This window comes from Babylonia areolata, chromosome 3, assembly GCF_041734735.1.
Source record: "Babylonia areolata isolate BAREFJ2019XMU chromosome 3, ASM4173473v1, whole genome shotgun sequence".
NCBI classification, from domain to species: Eukaryota; Metazoa; Mollusca; class Gastropoda; order Neogastropoda; family Buccinidae; genus Babylonia; species Babylonia areolata.
In genome coordinates, this window is record NC_134878.1 from 26,112,799 (window position 1) to 26,134,201 (window position 21,403).

The window sequence follows — 21,403 nt, forward strand, 5'->3', positions numbered from 1 at the left end:
TGAAAAGCAAATGCATTATTCCAAGAAATGATTCTGTCAAGGTATATATGAATTTGTAGCTGGTTCATCTGTATTTCAGTTAACTAAAAAAAAAAAAAAAAAAATCTTCATGCTCCCTTACAAGCATCCTAATTAAGGCAGAACAAATCATAATACATTACCCCCCCACCCCCCAGTCCCTATAATTAGTGAAAATATGAAGAACACACGCAAACGACAGAAAGAAAAGGAACAGAGAAGATAAAGAAGAAAACTAATATTGAAATACTGAATTGTTTGCTGCTCATATATGTGTTTGCTCTACATTGTTGTCAAGGCCAAGAATTTTTTTTTCTGAAATAGGAAAAAAGAAAGGGGGTGGGGGGGGGCTGTTTATTTTTTTTTAGAAGAAGTTCATTGTAATTGTACCTTGATTTGTTCATTGTGGTGTTATTTAGAGAGTGGGAAGAAGAATATCACTACTAAAGTCAGAACAATGTGCCAAGGAGGACAAGGTAAAGGGACAGATTTGTGATGTTTGAACACTTTTTTCTTGTGGATTTTTTATGAAAGGTTTTCATTTTAGTCTCTCTTTACTTGTTTGTAGAATTACTAGTTATGTTCTCTGTTCTTTAAAAAAAAAAAAATTGTTGGTGTTTAGTATATTAGATATATCAAGCAAAGTTTTTCCATTAATTTTCTTTGGAGGGGGTGGGTGAAGAAAGTTGGGGGTTTTGTAATTTTTGTTCATTATCTTCTCTCTCTCTTCCCTCTCCCCTTTTTTGTGTTATTTAGGCAATGGATACTGTGCCCTTTTGTGTGTGTGTGTGTGTGTGTGTGTGTGTGTGCTTAAACAACAGTAGAAGGCAGAGTGGTTACGTCAGAACTGTTCCAGGTTGAGAGCGACTGTGTGTTGCAGCATGTCACAGCTGTGTATGTTCATGGCAACGACCTTGTCTGTGTGACCACCCTTGTTTGTTTTGCTGGATGAATAAAACTCCAAACACCAACCTTTTTTTTTTCTTCTTTTTTTTTTTGAATTTTTTTTTTTTTTACTGGACTGTTTTACTTTTATGTTTGTCTTTGTGAAAGTACACAGTTACATTTCCAGTTTCAGTTGGAGGTTCTCGTAAGGCCTGGAGATGTGAATCTATCATCTTTTGGGGAATTTTCAGTCCCTGTACCTTAATACTGGAAGGGATGGATATTAACAGATAACATACTACAGCATTGTTTAAAAAAAAAAGAAAAGAAAAAAAAAAGACGCACATTATCACCCAACCTCCGTCTCATAAGAACAGACAACCATGGAAAGAGAAATCATTGTTTCAGCAGTTTCTTTACTTCAGTTTGTCCATCAGAATAATTACTGCCTTTTATGGGCATGCTTGCAAGAACACAGGGCTGGTTTTGATAATTACTGTCAATATCTATGGTTTCTATTCTGTTCTACTTTTCTTCTGCTTCTCTTTAGATTTTCACAAAGAGTCTTCCTCCCAATTATTAACTGTGTCAGCTGACAATATTTGTGAAATAATACTGTGAGTTTTATTTTTTTCATGTGTGTTTGTTAAACATTTATCAGATGCTAATCTTCAATGCCCTGGCAATTAAAATCTTTTGGCTTAAATGTCACACAACAAATCGAGTTCTATTTACACCGGACAAAATGTTGTAATCTAACACTATCATGAAAGGCCCTGGTCATAAATATTAGCAAAATGGTTGCCAAAATGCACACAACAATTATAAAACAAGATATGTGACCTTGTATACCAGATTTGCAGGAAAAACACCTCAGCAAAGCAAAAAAAATATCTATACCAAAACAAAACACAGCAAATATAAATATTTATCTTTCCCAAACAATGTATATGTGATGGATTTGGAGTAAGTCCAGTCTTCTTAAACATTGGTGTTTTATTTATTTCTTGTGCTTATTTATGAACAAATTTCACTTTTGAAATAAACATTCTTTATTCTACATCCACTTCCAATTTTTATTGCATTTCCTTTTCTTTTTATTCTATGTCACCACACACACACACACACAGAGGCAATGCTTTAAGGCAGCTGAGACCTAGAGACAAAGGTTTTTCTCGTCAATTTCATTCTACGCCTTACACAGCAATTCCGCTCAGTCTCTTTCACTGCCTGGCATCCCCCTCATCACTACTGCTGGCTGCAGTCAAGCTCAGAGCTCTCTCTCCAGCACATTCTTCTCAAAACAAACTTTGAGCAACTTCCTGCAGAGAAGGCATTTCTTCTTTCAGAAATCAGCTGGCCCCTGCCAGCAGGCTACAGACCACAGCCATAAACAAAATGACTCAAAAATAAGGCAGCAGTGTGTAATACAGCACACCAACGCATTTCTACAGGCTCACAAACACCTATGCTTCACTTTCAGCTTCACGTAACACACGAGCAGAGACGTTCAGAATATACATACACATGTATGCACATGCACACACACATAACACAGGCACAAACATTTAGCATTTATGTACACATATGCACACACACACATACACACCCACTCACCCTCACTCTCTCATGCACACATACACACACACACTGAGACAAGCAGTCACATGCAGCTATGTTGACATCTGCACGCACACACACACACACACAAACACAGCTCAGATGGTTACCATTCCCCACACATGCCACAACCGCACCTGCACAAACAGCACACCAAAGACACAACCAAGACTAGGACGTCAGTTTGCACACAGGGTACAGCTCCAGACTTTGGCGAAACTCTTCAATGTTGTCGATGAAGTTCTCCCCCTCGCAGATGAGTTGGAGAATGTTCTCATCACCGGGGGACCAGCCCCTAGAGTCTGACAAATTCCTGTCCATTTCCATTTCTATGTGTTTGCACCCCTCCACCTGCAACACACAGACAACCCAGCTCAACTCAAACTGTGCCCATCGCATGGCCTTCAACTGCCAACGCTTCTTTCAAATGTCTGCCCTATCAAATGACCATGTTAACTGGTCTGCCTACCATGTTAGCAACAGGTGGTGGGGAATCAGGGTTTGATACCTGAGAGGGAAAAAACGGCTACCACATCCAAGGCAGGCAGCAGGTGAGCAACTTACCACTCCTGGCATGGAAAGGTTGTGATGAAAAAAACCCCAACTCTTTTGAGGTTCCTTCATTGGGATCAGTACCCTTTAAAAAGGAACTATTGCAGGGCAAGACTGGTGCCAGCAGTCACAGTAATTCCAGCTCCAACAGCACATACTAAAGTTGTTAACATCAAAAAGTTTGTAGAAATTAATTAAGGCATGGGCGCATGGTCTGACTCGCAGCGGTCACTGTGTGTTTTGTTGCCCATCCTATGCTTCTCACTTGGTCAGCACCATGGTGCTCTTCACTGACTGTTTGGAATGTGTTCAACAGAAATGTCTTTGTGACTTGGGGGTTCACAATTCCATGGACACTGTCAAAGACAATTAAACATTAACACAGAGCAATGTAATATCTAAACAATATTTTGCTCATACGGATAGGAACTGCTCAACGTGTGAGCGAATCTTCTTTCATGTACGTATAAAACAGGCCTAGACCTAAGAATTATTGCAGTCGCTACTGTTCCGTAAGCAAACCACCAGGCACATTAGTAAATTAAGTAAGAGTTAATCTGTGGGAACTACAAGTGATATATTTTCAAAGTGAAAGTGTTTTTACTTTACTGGCTTCAGCAATGCATTTAGCCAAGGATCTGATTATTTCCTACTTCCTCATTTTCAACTAACACCACATCAGCCAGGTGTTGTCTTCTGATAGCAGACACCTGACACAGGTCACACCCCTGTCTGATGGCTGAAAGAGAGAGAGGGAAGAGAGACTGACAGAAGATGAATCAATTGCATGATTCACCTTTGTTTCTGTATGAAGTGGGACACAGGACAAGACAGACACACACACACACATCATGCGTGCATCATCCGACACGTGCACATACATATGTTTTTGCAGCCCTCAACTTGCAACATTAACTGCACGTTTTCAGATATGTGTCTGGTGTGTATACACACACACACACACACACACACACATATATATATATATATATATATATATATATATATATACACACTTTTTTTTTCTTTTTTTTTTAATAACTTTTTTTCGATTCATTATATCATTCTGTGAGTCATGATGCCTAAGTTCAAACATACACAACACACACACACAAACACACACTCTATCTCACGAACTTTTCTAAAAGGAGATTTGATATCAGTATAAAACTGACAGAGATCAATCTGAATGTGTATGGCAAAGAAAAACGCCTGCAAATTTTTTTTTTTTTTTTTTTCAAACTGAACAGATCCAAAGTGGCTAACACTATTACTGTTTAGAAAACGAGAAAAAACAACTCTCTTCTTTAAAAAAAATGAATCAGAACTTTCATTCCTCCAGGCACTGTTTTCTATTTTCCTCAAAACACACTGAAAACCAAACTCTATTTTACAGAAACCCTACACCCTGGAAACAGATTACAAATGCCAACATGGCAGAGTAAAAACTGATCATACACATAAAATCCCACTCATACACATGAGCGAACATGGAACATTAATTCAATTCAATTTCAATTCAAAATACTTTATTATCTGCTTCAATTAAAAACAGAAAATTCTCTTTAGGCTCACTTAAAATAAAATGCCTGTCAGCAAAATTCAAAGAGAAAAAAAAAGAAAGAAAAAAACCCAAACAACTGACACACACTTCACTTATCACCATGCACACATCAATTATTATGTAAAAAGAAAAACGTGGGTAAGATACTATTACATTATGATTTAGAGTGTAACCATTGTGTGTGTCTGTGCGTGTGCACGCGCGCGCGTGCGCACGGGTGTGTGTGCCTGCGTGTTGAGCGTGTGCACACACACCCGCACGCCTGCGTATGTGTATGTTTCAATCATTATAAAAAGGAGAATATTAAGTAAGATAATTATAACATTTCAAAAGACAAAAGCTCATCAACAAATAAAACTGAAAAACGAATGAGCAACTGGCACACCCTTCCTTGATCACAGCGTACATTTAACTATCATGTAAAAAGAAAACATTCAGGTAAGAAAACAAAAATTACGTTTTAAGATAAAGTGAAACATTTCAATGATATAAAAGGAAAATATTCAGTATGACACAGAACAAGGTAATATCTAAAGCATATTTTGCACATGCGGTTAGCAATCACTTATGAATGGAAAAGGAGAAGAAGAGTTTCCCTACCTGAAAACTGATATGGCGGTGGCTTGCGTCCATGTACTTTTGGTACCAGGCTTTCAATTCGCTCTGAGAGATGGTTGCTAAAATGTCAATCTGCCAATGACACACACCACCATGCACATGTATTCATAGGTGAGTGTACACACAGACTTCATTTATCATGCACACAGAGCAATTGTGTGAACAATACAAATTACAATACACACAAACATGTACGCACATACATCAGCATGCATAACATACTTGCTCTCTCTCCCTCCCCCTCTCTCTCTCTCTCTCACACCCGCACACACAATGGCAGCACCTTCACACACACTGTAAACTCCCTTGTAAACGTCCACCCCCACTCTGCACAGGTTTCACCCTAAAGTTGAGGTGTGGATGTTCACTGGGTACTTCACCCTTTGCAGGAGCTCATTTCTCTGACTCCTTTTCACCACGCAGCACTGGCTGGGCTGGGAGTGAGAACTAAACACTACTGAAAGAATGCACTGTATCATGACCACTACTGAAAGAATGCACTGTATCATGACCACTACTGAAACAATGCACTGTATCATGACCACTACTGAAACATGACACTGTATCATGACCATGACTGAAACATGACACCGTGTCATGACCACTACTGAAACATGACACTGTATCACGACCACTACTGAAACATGACACTGTATCACGACCACTACTGAAACATGACACTGTATCATGACCACCACTGAAACAATGCACTGTATCATGACCACTACTGAAACATAACACTGTATCATGACCACTACTGAAACACGACACTGTATGATGACCACTACTGAAACACGACACTGTATCATGACCACTACTGAAACAATGCACTGTATCATGACCACTACTGGATCATGACACTGTATCATGACCACTACTGAAACAATGCACTGTATCATGACCACTACTGAAACATGACACTGTATCATGACCACTACTGAAACACGACACTGTATCATGACCACTACTGAAACACGACACTGTATCATGACCACTACTGAATCAATGCACTGTATCATGACCACTACTGGATCATGACAATGTATCATGACCACTACTGAAACAATGCACATTATCATGACCACTACTGAAACAATGAACTGTATCATGACCACTACTGAAACATGACACTGTATCATGACCACTACTGAAACAATGCACTGTATCATGACCACTACTGAAACATGACACTGTATCATGACCACTACTGAAACATGACACTGTATCATGACCACTACTGAAACATGACTGTATCATGACCACTACTGAAACATGACTGTATCATGACCACTACTGAATCAATGCACTGTATCATGACCACTACTGAATCAATGCACTGTATCATGACCACTACTGAAACATGACACTGTATCATGACCACTACTGAATCAATGCACTGTATCACGACCACTACTGAATCATGACACTGTATCATGACCACTACTGAACCAATGCACTGTATCATGACCACTACTGAATCATGACACTGTATCACGACCACTACTGAAACATGACACTGTATCATGACCACTACTGAAACATGACACTGTATCATGACCACTACTGAATCAATGCACTGTATCATGACCACCACTGAAACAATGCACTGTATCATGACCACTACTGAATCATGACACTTTATCATGACCACCACTGAAACAATGCACTGTATCATGACCACTACTGAAACATGACACTGTATCATGACCACCACTGAAACAATGCACTGTATCATGACCACCACTGAAACAAGACACTGTATCATGACCACCACTGAAACAATGCACTGTATCATGACCACCACTGAATCAAGACACTGTATCATGGAGTGACATCACGCTCTCACTTCAGTTTTCAATGATGCATCGACATCTCATGCGGGTGTTCTGTTCTTTATCACCAGGTCTAAATCCCCACTATCTTGTTAAGCAACACGACCACAAACATCAAACTGAATCATCTTAAACTCATGATAGTTTTCTTCTTCTTTTCTGAAGTGTGGGGTAGGCGTTATAAGGTATTTTACCCTATGCACAGTCATTAACCAACATGGGAGTGGATCTTTACTGAATGCTGAGTGTTTACAAGGCAGTTCATACATGCACCCCCACACAAAGACAGGAACACACAGCCTTCACTCAACACCATTTCAATGCCATCAACCTGCACAAAACGAGGATACACGACATATTTCACAACCACAAGCAAATCAAATATCTGCGTCCCAGACAGAATTTATCACTCACTAAACTGTCATCTGAATTATTTACAACGAAATGAGCATGCAATAAAATGATTTTATATTGCCTGTATTTTACAATGACCAGATTTCACTATATTTTTCACACTTTCTTTATGTACATTTGCATGTGTGTGTATATATCACGTTGTTTGTATGTACCTCTGGTAATGTCTACAGAGCAACAGCAGAAGAGAGGTAACGTGAGGCTGATATACGATTTCTACTGAACAACAAGCTGAAAACGTGGTTACCAGTACTTATATACACATATATACAAACATATACATATATATCAATCCAAATCATGTGTTACTGCTCACCATCAAAAGCAATGTTTTTCAAACTGAAAGTTGTGTACTGGAAACAACAATTTCATCTTCAGCAGCCCACATCAATCAGCATTTCATTGTTTTATGATCATAAAATAGATTTATCACAGTTTTAAACTCTCCCTGTCTTCATCACCGCTTTTCAGTTTCTATCATTTTTAGCAGAATTCCTTGTGTATTTCCAGGCATTAAACACACAATAATCAACTTCAGACAGGCACATGTTCTTCTGAGACAATTTTGATCATCAGATTCGTTCTCCTAGTCAAACATTTTTATCATGATGTCACTGTCATTGTAATTTGAATGTGTGGAAAGAACTGATCTTCAACTATTTTTAAGACCAAATTTGGTATCAGCAGACAAAGCATTCCATAGGAAAGGAATTTGGTAGAGTTGACCATGAATGAACACACACACACACACACACACACACACTCACACACAGAGGCAGACATGGACAACTGAAACATTGTTTTCCCATCGACTCGTGTTTTCACAAGTGAGCCAAGAAAGGGAATGTGCATGGACACCAACATAGACATGAAGTTATGATCACGTTTACAGCAGTTGGTTTTCTTCTTTTTTCCAAGCATTAGTACAGTCTCAGTACAGTCAGTTAGCTCTCCTGACTTTCCACACAGATGGCTCATTTGTATGGGTAAGAAATATAGCTGCCAAAAACAAATGTTAGAATTATGAACTGAAAACTTCCAAACTGATCAGTAACAGAAGGAATTAGTTGGGGACAAAATATAAAACTTCCTTCTTATGCTATCATACGGTGAGATGATGACAGTATCCTTACTTTTTGTTAGAAATCTGCACGTACTGATGATTTAAAATGAATCCAGGAAAGCACGCAGTTTCAAATAGATTGAATTCACAAAAATCAACAGACACCATTGTTGACATGCACTGTTCACGTGAACCAGTCACCTAGAAGATAACTCTCCTGCTCGCAAGCAATGCAACACATTCCACATTTACTGGTCGCAGTGGAGAGTGGAAAGGTCAGTTAAGATATTCTTCGCTTATATCATCATTATGCAAAGTAGGTGCCAATCCAAACATTCAAAACTTTCCAATGCCCTGATCGGGCTCCTTCGTCTGAAACAGACGCAAACAGCAGGGCCTCGATCAGGGCCCATCGTCCGGAGTGAGTTAAGACATGACTACAGACAGCCATCTTCAGACCCTGCACTGACCTCTCTCTCCTGGCGATCAAAGATGTAGTCTCTTTCCAGGATCTCCTTCCAGAAACGGTTGGTCTCATCCCCCAGCTGGGTGTCCTCTACCTGTTTGGCTGTGATCACTGAGTTCACCTGTAAACACACACCTGTCACACTGAATTCACCTGTAAACACACACCTGTCATCACTGAATTCACCTGTAAACACACACCTGTCATCACTGAATTCACCTATAAACACACACCTGTGATCACTAAATTCACCTGTAAACACACACCTCTCATCATTGAATTCACCTGTAAACACACACCTGTCATCACTGAATTCACCTATAAACACACACCTGTGATCACTAAATTCACCTGTAAACACACACCTCTCATCATTGAATTCACCTGTAAATGCACACCTCTCATCACTGAATTCACCTGTAAACACACACCTCTCATCATTGAATTCACCTGTAAATGCACACCTGTCATCACTGAATTCACCTGTAAACACACACCTGTCATCACTGAATTCACCTGTAAACACACACCTGTCATCACTGAATTCACCTGTAAACACACACCTGTCATCACTGAATTCACCTGTAAACACACACCTGTCATCACTGAATTCACCTATAAACACACACCTGTGATCACTAAATTCACCTGTAAACACACACCTCTCATCACTGAATTCACCTGTAAACACACACCTGTCATCACTGAATTCACCTGTAAACACACACACCTGTGATCACTAAATTCACCTGTAAACACACACCTCTCATCATTGAATTCACCTGTAAACACACACCTGTCATCACTGAATTCACCTATAAACACACACACCTGTGATCACTGAATTCACCTGTAAACACACACCTGTCTCTCTCTCTTGTATGTGTGTGTCTGCATGTGTATCTCTTTCTCTGTGTGTGTGTGCATGTGTGTCTTTCTTTCTCTGAGTTCAGAGAGTGCTTGTGAGCGTGTGCGAGTGTCCCTATCTCTTTCATTCATTCAATGTGTGTTTGTGTGTGTGTGTGTGTGTGAGCTGACTGAAAGGCAGTGTGTGGTGTGTTTGGATGAACGAACTGGTTTCTTGACCTGCGACTGATCGGACTCTCTACAACCACACGAGGACTCCCTTGAACGCCTGAGTGGGAGTCCTGTGGACTCTCTAAGCAAACCAACTGTAGGAAGCCCTGCCACTGAATTCACCTCTGCACACGCAACTAACACCTGTCATCACTGAATTCACCTGGACACACACACACACACCTAACACCTGTTCGATTCTGATCCCACACTCACACAGGTGTTACACAGACTCACTCTGTATACACATGTGAAGCAATTACATTCCCGTTGGGTCCTGACAAAGGCAGACCACCCCCACCCCCACCCCCTCACCCTCAGCTAAACAGCTGAGACAGGCATGGCAGAGAGAACTCACCAGGTCGATGAACTGGGACTTGCTCATCTTGTTCATGGTTTTCTTGAAGTCCTCCAGGAAGTCTGAAATGTGGTTCTCCACATCCGACATGCTGAAAAGCATCACACCAAGGGGAAAGTGGTCATCAACTCCACTTCTATCACAGCACTGTGCTACCAAAGCAATCAGAAACATTTCTTCTTCTTCTTCCTATAATGCCCAAAGGTCGCTGTCGACCTTTATTGACATTTACGTGTATGTACATTTTGTTTATTTACCCCACCATGCAGACAGCTACCCTTCCTTCCAGTTTGCACCAGTCTATCACAGTACACTGCCATCAAAGCAATCAGAAATGTTTGCACAAGTCTATCACAGTACACTGCCATCAAAGCAATCAGAAATGTTTGCACCAGTCTATCACAGTACACTGCCATCAAAGCAATCAGAAATGTCTGCACCAGTCTATCACATTACACTGCCATCAAAGCAATCAGAAATGATTGCACCAGTCTATCACAGTACACTGCCATCAAAGCAATCAGAAATGATTGCACCAGTCTATCACATTACACTGCCATCAAAGCAATCAGAAATGATTGCACCAGTCTATCACATTACACTGCCATCAAAGCAATCAGAAATGATTGCACCAGTCTATCACATTACACTGCCATCAAAGCAATCAGAAATGTTTGCACCAGTCTATCACAGTACACTGCCATCAAAGCAATCAGAAATGTTTGCACAAGTCTATCACATTACACTGCCATCAAAGCAATCAGAAATGTTTGCACCAGTCTATAGCAGTACAGTGCCATCAAAGCAATCAGAAATGTTTGCACCAGTCTATCACAGTACACTGCCATCAAAGCAATCAGAAATGTTTGCACCAGTCTATCACAGTACACTGCCATCAAAGCAATCAGAAATGTTTGCACCAGTCTATCACATTACACTGCCATCAAAGCAATCAGAAATGATTGCACCAGTCTATCACAGTACACTGCCATCAAAGCAATCAGAAATGATTGCACCAGTCTATCACATTACACTGCCATCAAAGCCATCAGAAATGATTGCACCAGTCTATCACATTACACTGCCATCAAAGCAATCAGAAATGTTTGCACAAGTCTATCACATTACACTGCCATCAAAGCAATCAGAAATGTTTGCACCAGTCTATCACAGTACACTGCCATCAAAGCAATCAGAAATGTTTGCACCAGTCTATCACAGTACACTGCCATCAAAGCAACCAGAAATGTTTGCACAAGTCTATCACATTACACTGCCATCAAAGCAATCAGAAATGATTGCACCAGTCTATCACAGTACACTGCTACCAAAGCGATCAGAAATGTTTGCACAAGTCTATCACAGTACAGTGCCACCAAAGCAGTCAGAAAACCGCACAAATCTATCAAATGACAATGATTTCGAAAAATTGCATGAAGTTATCAACCTATTAAAACAAAATTAAAAAAAATTAATTGGTGTAAGATCAAAGCTACCTTAGGATACCTGCACTTGAGAAAGAGCTGACAACTCAAAAATGTTATCTTCCCTTTATCTTCGGTTGAACTTACACCAAATATCATTATTTTTTACTTTGTTTTCATAGGTCCAGCAGTCACCATTTCTTAATTTATAAACCTGTTATTTTATATACTGTGAGTGATTATTAAAATATGAACAGTAACTCAATGCATCAATTCCCATCCCGAAACATGACAGCTAAAACAATCCATTTTACCTGAAACATGACAGCTAAACCAATCATTTTTACCTGAAACATTACAGATAAACCAATCCATTTTTACCTGAAACATTACAGCTAAACCAATCCATTTTTATGTAAAAAACAATCCATTTTTACCTGAAACATTACAGCTAAACCAATCCATTTTTATGTAAAAAAACAATCCATTTTTACCTGAAACATTACAGATAAACCAATCATTTTTACCTGAAACATTACAGCGAAACCAATCCATTTTTACCTGAAACATTACATCTAAAACAATCCATTTATATCTGAAACATTACAGCTAAACCAATCCATTTTACCTGAAACATTACAGCTAAACCAATCCATTTTTTACCGGAAACATTACAGCTAAACTAATCCATTTTTACCTGAAACATTACACTTCAACCAATCTATTTCTAGGCCCTTTGACTTTTTTTTGATAATCTTTTTTCACAAATGCACACACACACAACACAACACAAACACAACACACACACAACACAACACACACACACACACAACATGCACACACACAAAAACACAAACACAACACACACAAACACACACACAGAGCGACACAACTGACCTGAACTTGTGTCCGTGTGTCTCCACGGTGACAGCAAAGCCCAGCACCCCCGAGGACAGCACGTGGTGACAGAAGACGCTGTAACCCAGCTGGAGTTCTGTGCGCAGCTTGTTGAACACCGGCTCCTTCATCCGGGCCTGGCACCACACACACCTCTCTCTGCTACACCTCTCAACTATTTCTATGTATACGTGTCAACATACACACACACTATTCTCTGCTACACCTCTCAACTATCTCTATGTACACATGTCAACATACATACACACCGCTCTCTGCTACACCTCTCAACTATCTCTATGTACACATGTCAACATACACACACACTGCTCTCTGCTACACCTCTCAACTATCTCTATGTACACATGTCAACATACACACACACTGTTCTCTGCTACACCTCTCAACTATCTCTATGTACACATGTCAACACACACACACCCCACTCTCTGCTACACCTCTCAACTATCTCTATGTACACATGTCAACACACACACACCCCACTCTCTGCTACACCTCTCAACTATCTCTATGTACACATGTCAACATACACACACACTGTTCTCTGCTACACCTCTCAACTATCTCTATGTACACATGTCAACATACACACACACCTCTCTCTGCTACACCTCTCAACTATCTCTATGTACACATGTCAACATACACACACACCGCTCTCTGCTACACCTCTCAACTATCTCTATGTACACATGTCAACACACACACACACCACTCTCTGCTACACCTCTCAACTATCTCTATGTACACATGTCAACATACACACACACCGCTCTCTGCTACACCTCTCAACTATCTCTATGTACACATGTCAACATACACACACACACCCCTCTCTGCTACACCTCTCAACTATCTCTATGTACACATGTCAACATACACACACACCGCTCTCTGCTACACCTCTCAACTATCTCTATGTACACATGTCAACATACACACACACCCCTCTCTGCTACACCTCTCAACTATCTCTATGTACACATGTCAACATACACACACACCCCTCTGCTACCCCTCTCAACTATCTCTATGTACACATGTCAACATACACACACACTGTTCTCTGCTACACCTCTCAACTATCTCTATGTACACATGTCAACATACACACACACTGTTCTCTGCTACACCTCTCAACTATCTCTATGTACACATGTCAACACACACACACCCCACTCTCTGCTACACCTCTCAACTATCTCTATGTACACATGTCAACATACACACACACTGTTCTCTGCTACACCTCTCAACTATCTCTATGTACACATGTCAACACACACACACACCGCTCTCTGCTACACCTCTCAACTATCTCTATGTACACATGTCAACATACACACACTGTTCTCTGCTACACCTCTCAACTATCTCTATGTACACATGTCAACATACACACACACACCGTTCTCTGCTACACCTCTCAACTATCTCTAAGAACACATGTCAACACACACACACACACCATTCTCTACTACACCTCTCAGTTATCTCTATGTACACATGGCTCTCTGCTACACCTCTCAACTATAGACCTTGTTCGTTAGAAAACCGGAAGTCTGTGAAAAGTTCAGCCCCTTCACCTCGGGACGTCCGGATAAGGCAACATGGCGACTCTGTCCGCTGAAACTGAAAGTGCCCTTGAATCCATGAAAGTTAAAGAACCGAAAGAGTATTTTTTTAAAAAAAGAACAGACAACTGATAAGTAGCGCGAAAGTTGATCTTGTTCGTCGTGCAAAGATTTTCAATTGTCGCGGAACCAGAAACAAGAAGGCGAAGTCGAGTCAGTTTCTGCTGTCACAGAGACATTTCTGCTGTCGCAGCGACATCAACCTCCCACAGATTTTTAACAACTGAACTGAAGAAAACAGTATCGCTCCTGTGTGTGACCCATTCAATCAGAATCTATAAACATTCTAGCATTTCATATTGTTGCTACATAGTATGAGTGAGTGAGTGAGAGAGTGAGTGAGTGTGTGCGTGTGTGTGTGTCTGCGCGCGCACCTTCTAAAAACAGATTTCAGACTTGTGAAAATGGCCATTGCTGTTCCAATGAATTTGATCTTTTTCTGGCTTTTCTATCACATGACTTTTTAATGCATATAGTGGAGAGGAGAGTGTTGAGAGTTGAGCATGGAAATCTGTGGGGAAATGAGTGGTGCAGTTTAGCATGGAAATTGTGGGGAGAAGAGTGGTGGAGCTGTGCATGGAATTTGATTAAAGATAATCATCATCAAGACTGATTCATGTGTGTTTCATCACAGTTGCATTGATGATTAACTGCAAGTAAAGAATGATTTCATCTTATGGTGTAGCATGCATGCATGTGTGCATACAGTACTCACTCATTCATCATTACAAGTGACATACACTGATAAGTCTTCTCAAGACTCCCAGACATTCAGACACACCAGTCTGGTACAATCAGCAGGCCTGTTTACCCAAAGTGGATATGTCTGTACTTTCACCAGGTTAGAATATGTATTTCTTTTATGGAAACCTGTAAGTTCATTGTATCTTAACAACTGGCCAAAGGATTAACACATAATACCAGTTTTCTCTTTGATGCCATTTTTTTTTAGAAACTGGTAGTGCTGTAAATTCTTAGTGTAAATATTTGCATTTATTTACATTTGCATGCCCCACCTCTCACAGTACTTCTTTCCTCCCGTTTTCCCCAGACCCACTGTGAAGCATTTACACAAGTACAATCGACAAACTCACAACTTTTGCTTTTAGAGACTTCCCACAAATTCTCTTTCCGGCCTAATCAAGGGCAAATTACTCTAATTTTTTTTCTAACGAACAAGGTCTATCTCTATGTACTCATGTAAACATACATATGCATGTGCTCTGTGTGTGTGTGTGTGTGTGTGTGTGTGTGTGTGTGCATGTGTGTGTGTGTGTGTGTGTGTGTGTGTGTGTGTGTGTGTGTGTGTATGTGCATGTGTGTGTGTGTGTGTGTGTGTGTGTGTGCTGCATTTGTGTGTGCTGACAGACTAAAACATGCAACATATAAAGAAGATATATTCTAAATTAATATATATTTCAAGAAACGCTAACACTGCTACAAATTTATCATCATAAATTGTTTTATGTCTGGCTCAGCACTGAAAACATGCAAGAAATAAAGGAGATATGTTCTAAAATTACATGTATTTCAAGAAACACTTATACTTCCATAAATCTACCATTATAGATTGTCAAACTGCTCATGCAATACTAAAAACATGCACAAAAAAAAGAAAAAAAGAAAAAAAAAGAAACATGTTCCAAAAGAACATGTATTCTAAGAAACACTAAAAATATCATAACTCTATCTTTATGAAATGTCAAACAGCAGATTTGATACTAAGAGACTGAAACAAAACCATATGAAATGAAACAAAATCTTATTTTATGAGGGCAATGAACAATGAAGAAAGCGCAACTATGATTTTTTTTTTTTTTACATCCAGCCCTCATGGGCAAAAAACCACAAACAGAAAAAAACAACAATCGGATAAAAGGAAAACAAACAAACAAAAAAAACAAGCAACACACGAAAAACAGAAAGGGTGTAAAAATGAAAGCACACACATAACTATTCATGTACAGCAACACCCTTCATGACATGACAACGTCACATGGGGAGATGCGTTCAGCCAACACCACCACCACCACCACCACCACTGTCCATCTCTCCAGCTACGTACCATCAACAGTTCGTTCAGGCACACTGTGCGGATGTTGCCTGGCCCAAACTGAAAGTAGCTGGTGACGCAGGAGTTGGTGTCCCTGCGGTTCACGCTCTTCACTCGGCACTGCAGGTCTCCCGTCGGCAGCTTCAGGATGCGTTTCTGCCATCAAACCGGCGCAACAGCCGAGTGGTTAGTGGCTCAAGTGTTGGGGACTTTCAATTCGAAACTCGGTAACGGCGCCTGGTGGGTAAAGGGTGGAGATTTTTCCAATCTCCCAGGTCAACATATGTGCAGACCTGCTAGTGCCTGAACCTCTTTTGTGTGTATACACAAGCAGAAGTTAAAACATGCATGTTAAAGATCCTGTAATCCATGTCAGTGTTGGTGGGTTATGGAAAAAAGAACATACACAGCATGAACCCCCCCGCCCTCCGAAAATGGAGTATGGCTGCCTACATGGTCATACATGTAAAATGTTACATGTCCGTCTGAGTGTGTATGTGCGCAAGCCAGAAATCAATTGAATGACACAGGGAACGAATGATGAGTGCCCTGCAATGGCAGCCATCAGTTGGCTCTACCCAGGTAGGCAGCCTGTTGTGCAAATGACCCCCTGTTTGTAGAGCGCATAGAGCTTGGTCTCTGACTGAGGATAGGCGCTAGATAAGTATCCATATCATCATCATCATCATCAACCACATGATCACTTCAAACATATGTCACCCCTTGGATCAAAGTGCTGACTGACTAAATGAAGACACAAGAAGCCATCCTGACATAGTGTCATGATGTCAAGCATTCTCCTTCCTTGGATATCATTATGAAAGGTCAACAGTCAGGGCACATTCAGATGAAAGGAAAATGGGTTTATGAAGAAATAGCACATACAGTGTGCGTGTGTGTGTGTGTGTGTGTGTGTGTGTGTGAAACATACGGATAAAGATCTCATGACTAAACACACATGTCAATGATCCTCCTCCTGTTAATCTTCAACCCAAAGCCATATTTCAAACACAATTTGTGATGAGGAAAATGGCCAATAATGAAAAGCTGAAAAAAAAAGAAGTAATGTTGTTATTGGTACTTGAACAAGAGGGATCCAAGTACCATGGTAAGAGAGGAAAAAACAACAACAACAAAACAGGCTACAGCATGGGACCTCAACTCTTTCACTGCCAGGAAAATAAGATTGAAGTGAAATCTATTTGCCAGGGTTTTTTCCACAAAAAACAGGTATACATTTTCAAAAAATTCTGTGCTCTCTGTTATTGGAGAAAGACCCATAAAAGTATATATTTTCTGAAAGGTAAATGAATAAAGAATACAAAACACATGATGTTTTCCCATTGTAAATATTTTCAGTAACATGCTGTTGTTTTGAAATCAGTGTTTTGTTTTTTGTCACATTATCAACTTGTTTAGTACAAACATTAGTCAGGTAATTTGCACTGAAAAATCATATTTTCTGGACAAATAGATAATATCTGTGCAAACAAATTATACCAGAACAACCACAATAAAAAAAAAGACAGATACACAATGCATTGTGATTTCTCCAAATGATAATATGGATGTGAGGCCACGCCCCATCAGTCTCCACCCCCCTCCTCTTCACCCCTCTCACACGGTCACTTTATCCAGTTCTCATCAGACCATGTTAGCTGAGTGCCAAGAAAATCACTCACACTGTGTCCTGCTAATAATTTGGTCACTTTCTGTCGTCTGCTACAGCTGTACGGCTGGCATCACTCATTGATAGTCATATCTTGGCCAGTCTCTTCATTGCTCCCTTTATTTCTATCAAACCGTCCGATAAAAGTTCATCACTGTCTTCTTTGAATTTACGCTTCAATTCTTTCCAAGCATCAGCTAAAGAAAGCAATCTTGGTTGATTTAGTGTGCCATGATCACATGTCTTGAGCACAGAGGAGCCAGGCAAACACTGCGGCAGTAACCCAACCAAAACGTTCAAATAAAGGACTGCCTCATGATGTAGACGGGGTTTCTAGCTATAAATAGAATCTAGAACGATTCGCCAAGCAAAAGCTACCAGTATTTTTGTCAACAAACTCAGTGCAAACCAGGGAAAAGTCAGAATATTTCGATGACGAGGTATCTCGTCATTGTGGCAGCGAAGCGTACATGCTTGCACTGACCAGTTATCTGGTCATATAGGCAGCCTAGGGGTTAAAGGTGTGCCACAAAACCTGTTCGTTCTGAGCTGCACGCTTTTGTCACACCGCCTGCTGTGTAGGAACTGACCTGACCTGACCACCTCTCCATCAAATTCAAAACAGACATAAAATGTGACATTTTCCGACGGGCGCAATAGCCAAGTGGTTAAAGCGTTGGACTTTCAATCTGAGGGTCCCGGGTTCGAATCACGGTGACGGCGCCTGGTGGGTAAAGGGTGGAGATTTTTACGATCTCCCAGGTCAACATATGTGCAGACCTGCTAGTGCCTGAACCCCCTTCGTGTGTAAACGCATGCAGAAGATCAAATACGCACGTTAAAGATCCTGTAATCCATGTCAGCGTTCGGTGGGTTATGGAAACAAAAACATACCCAGCATGCACACCCCCGAAAACGGAGCATGGCTGCCTACATGGCGGGGTAAAAACGGTCATGCACGTAAAAGCCCACTCGTGTACATGCGAGTGAACGTGGGAGTTGCAGCCCACGAAAGCAGAAAAAGAAGAAGAAGTAGTGACATTTTCCATCACCAGGCATGACCTGATACTGTCAAGCCGTGACACTGAGCATCCACATGTAGTGTTGTGACATGGTTTTAGGTATTGTGATATTGGGGCTAGGTAATGTGATGTGAGACTGCATCATTTAGGTAGTGTGATGTGTGACTGCATCATTCAGCTACTGTGATGTGTGATGTGTATGTTGTGTGTGAGGTTACTGTGTGTGAATACATACTTAATTCACTCCGGACGACGGAACGCTGTAGTGGTTTTGACAATTAAAATTTTTTCCATGTTTTCCTCATGGGGCAGCATAAAAATCGCAGCTACACCGGGCACTGCGAACGTGTCAAGGGTTGAATGGAAAGTTTGTTCATGAGATTCCGTAAAAGCACACTCCACAGCAAGCCAGCGAGTTCAGGACCCCACATGGGTCACAGCACAGTATGCGTGAAGAACAAAACTGAATGAAAAGAGCCACAGCGCGCCGTGTCAGGGCACGACACACGACACAGACAGGACGCACTCACCACAGGCAGGAGGTCGGTGGGCAGGGGCTTGCGACACAGCTTGTTGAGGACAAAGTTCCCCACGTCCACCGCGTGCTGTCAACACAAACATACCTGTCCACAGCCCTGTCAACACCTGTGCACAATCCTGTCAACACATTGTCAACACCTGTCCCAACCCTGCCAACACCTGCACACAACCCTGTCAACACCTGTCCCAACCCTGTCAACACCTGCACACAACCCTGTCAACACCTGCACACAACCCTGTCAACATGTCCCCAACCCTGTCAACACCTGCACACAACCCTGTCAACACCTGTCCACAACCCTGTCAACACAAAAACACCTGTCCACAATGCTGTCAACACCTGTCCACAACCCTGTCAACACAAAAACACCTGTCCACAATGCTGTCAACACCTGTCCACAACGCTGTCAACACCTGTCCACAACTCTGTCAACACAAAAACACCTGTTCCACAATGCTGTCAACACAAAAACACCTGTTCAAAACCCTGTCAACACATTGGTCAGTCAAACCTCACCCAGTAAACCATTGAATCAGCCACTACACCTGTCCACCATGCAAGCAATCAATCAGCCTACACATATAAAAAAAAAACTAACACGTGTGTGTGTGTGTGTGTGTGTGTGTGTGTGAAACCTGACTGAATGACACAGGAAATGAATGACAGGCAACTTAAGACAGCTGTTAGTTAGCTGTACCCAGGCGGGCAGCCTGTCGTGCAAATAACTGTCTTTGTAAAGCGCTTGGAGCTTGGTTTCTGACTGAAGAAAGGCACTAGAAAGTATTATTAACAATGATAATAATGACAAGAAGAAGAAGAAGAAGAAGAGGAAGAAGTTGTTCTCAAGAAGACTTCATGCAGTCCTCGTGACAGAAGTCCAACACACACCACTAAACCTCCCATCCTTCCTCCTTCCCTCACTCTTCCTCTATACCCCCCCCCATCCCCCTCTCCCCTCCCCCCCACACCCTCCCTCACCTGAGGTGAGAAGTTCCCCGTCATGAGGCCCTCCACGTAGAACGCCCCCATCATGTGTTGCTGGAAATCTGTCAGCATGGGCATGGTCAGGCTGTCGATGGCCTGGTAACGCTCCGGAACAGGGAAGCTGTTTGGCTCCGTCACCGCGAAGCGCAGCATCCTGAAACACCCAGCCAGGGGGCCCATGTCTTGATGCTGGTCGGTCATGACACACCCTCAGCAACAACCAAGCCCGACAAATACCAACACCAGCATGGACTTAAAGCCATGCTATCGAGGAATTTTGAGTTCATACTGAAAAAAGGGGTACAAAATTTACAAACTTAAAAAAACAAAAAACTTTCAAGAACCAATTGGATTTAATTTCCAAATTCAATACATATCAGAGACAGCTTAAAATTCATACTGAAAACAAACACTTCTTCAGTCCTATAGAACCCAACCTTTTTTTCGGAGCTGGGCCTATCTGCTTCGATCAATAAAAGCAACAATTCACTCATCGTTATGTTACAATCATCGTTTGCAGGGTTCCATTTTACAAGTATCTCCAAATGACCAGAAAACTCCAGTGGTTAGTCTTTGAATCCATGCTGGAAACTGAAGTCACTTATAACAAGCACAACATCATTTTTTCCCCTCGTCCTGGCAAGTGTTAATCTGACACCACAAACTATGGGGGTACTCTGAGTGAAAAATA

The 21,403-nt window shown here is 41.1% G+C and overlaps 1 protein-coding gene and 1 non-coding gene across 8 annotated transcripts in view; one reads left to right on the plus strand and one right to left on the minus strand.

Annotated features, from left to right (window-relative positions):
- Nucleotides 1-387: 387 nt before the first annotated feature.
- The window catches only part of LOC143279889 (nardilysin-like), a 72,530-nt gene continuing 51,514 nt past the window's right edge, over nt 388-21,403 (minus strand). For all 7 annotated transcript variants that reach the window (XM_076584188.1, XM_076584184.1, XM_076584187.1 and 4 more), the window contains 8 exons: nt 20,707-20,866; nt 19,718-19,792; nt 16,509-16,652; nt 12,789-12,925; nt 10,468-10,558; nt 9,037-9,153; nt 5,240-5,329; nt 388-2,874 (listed from right to left, as the gene is read on the minus strand). In XM_076584188.1, coding sequence (XP_076440303.1) covers nt 2,695-2,874; nt 5,240-5,329; nt 9,037-9,153; nt 10,468-10,558; nt 12,789-12,925; nt 16,509-16,652; nt 19,718-19,792; nt 20,707-20,866 — 994 coding nt within the window. In that variant the 3' untranslated portion in view covers nt 388-2,694. The remainder of the gene's footprint in view (nt 2,875-5,239; nt 5,330-9,036; nt 9,154-10,467; nt 10,559-12,788; nt 12,926-16,508; nt 16,653-19,717; nt 19,793-20,706; nt 20,867-21,403) is intronic.
- Nucleotides 2,856-3,225, plus strand: LOC143280706 (small subunit ribosomal RNA). The gene has a single exon (XR_013055054.1). It is a non-coding gene; the product is annotated as a small subunit ribosomal RNA (ribosomal RNA).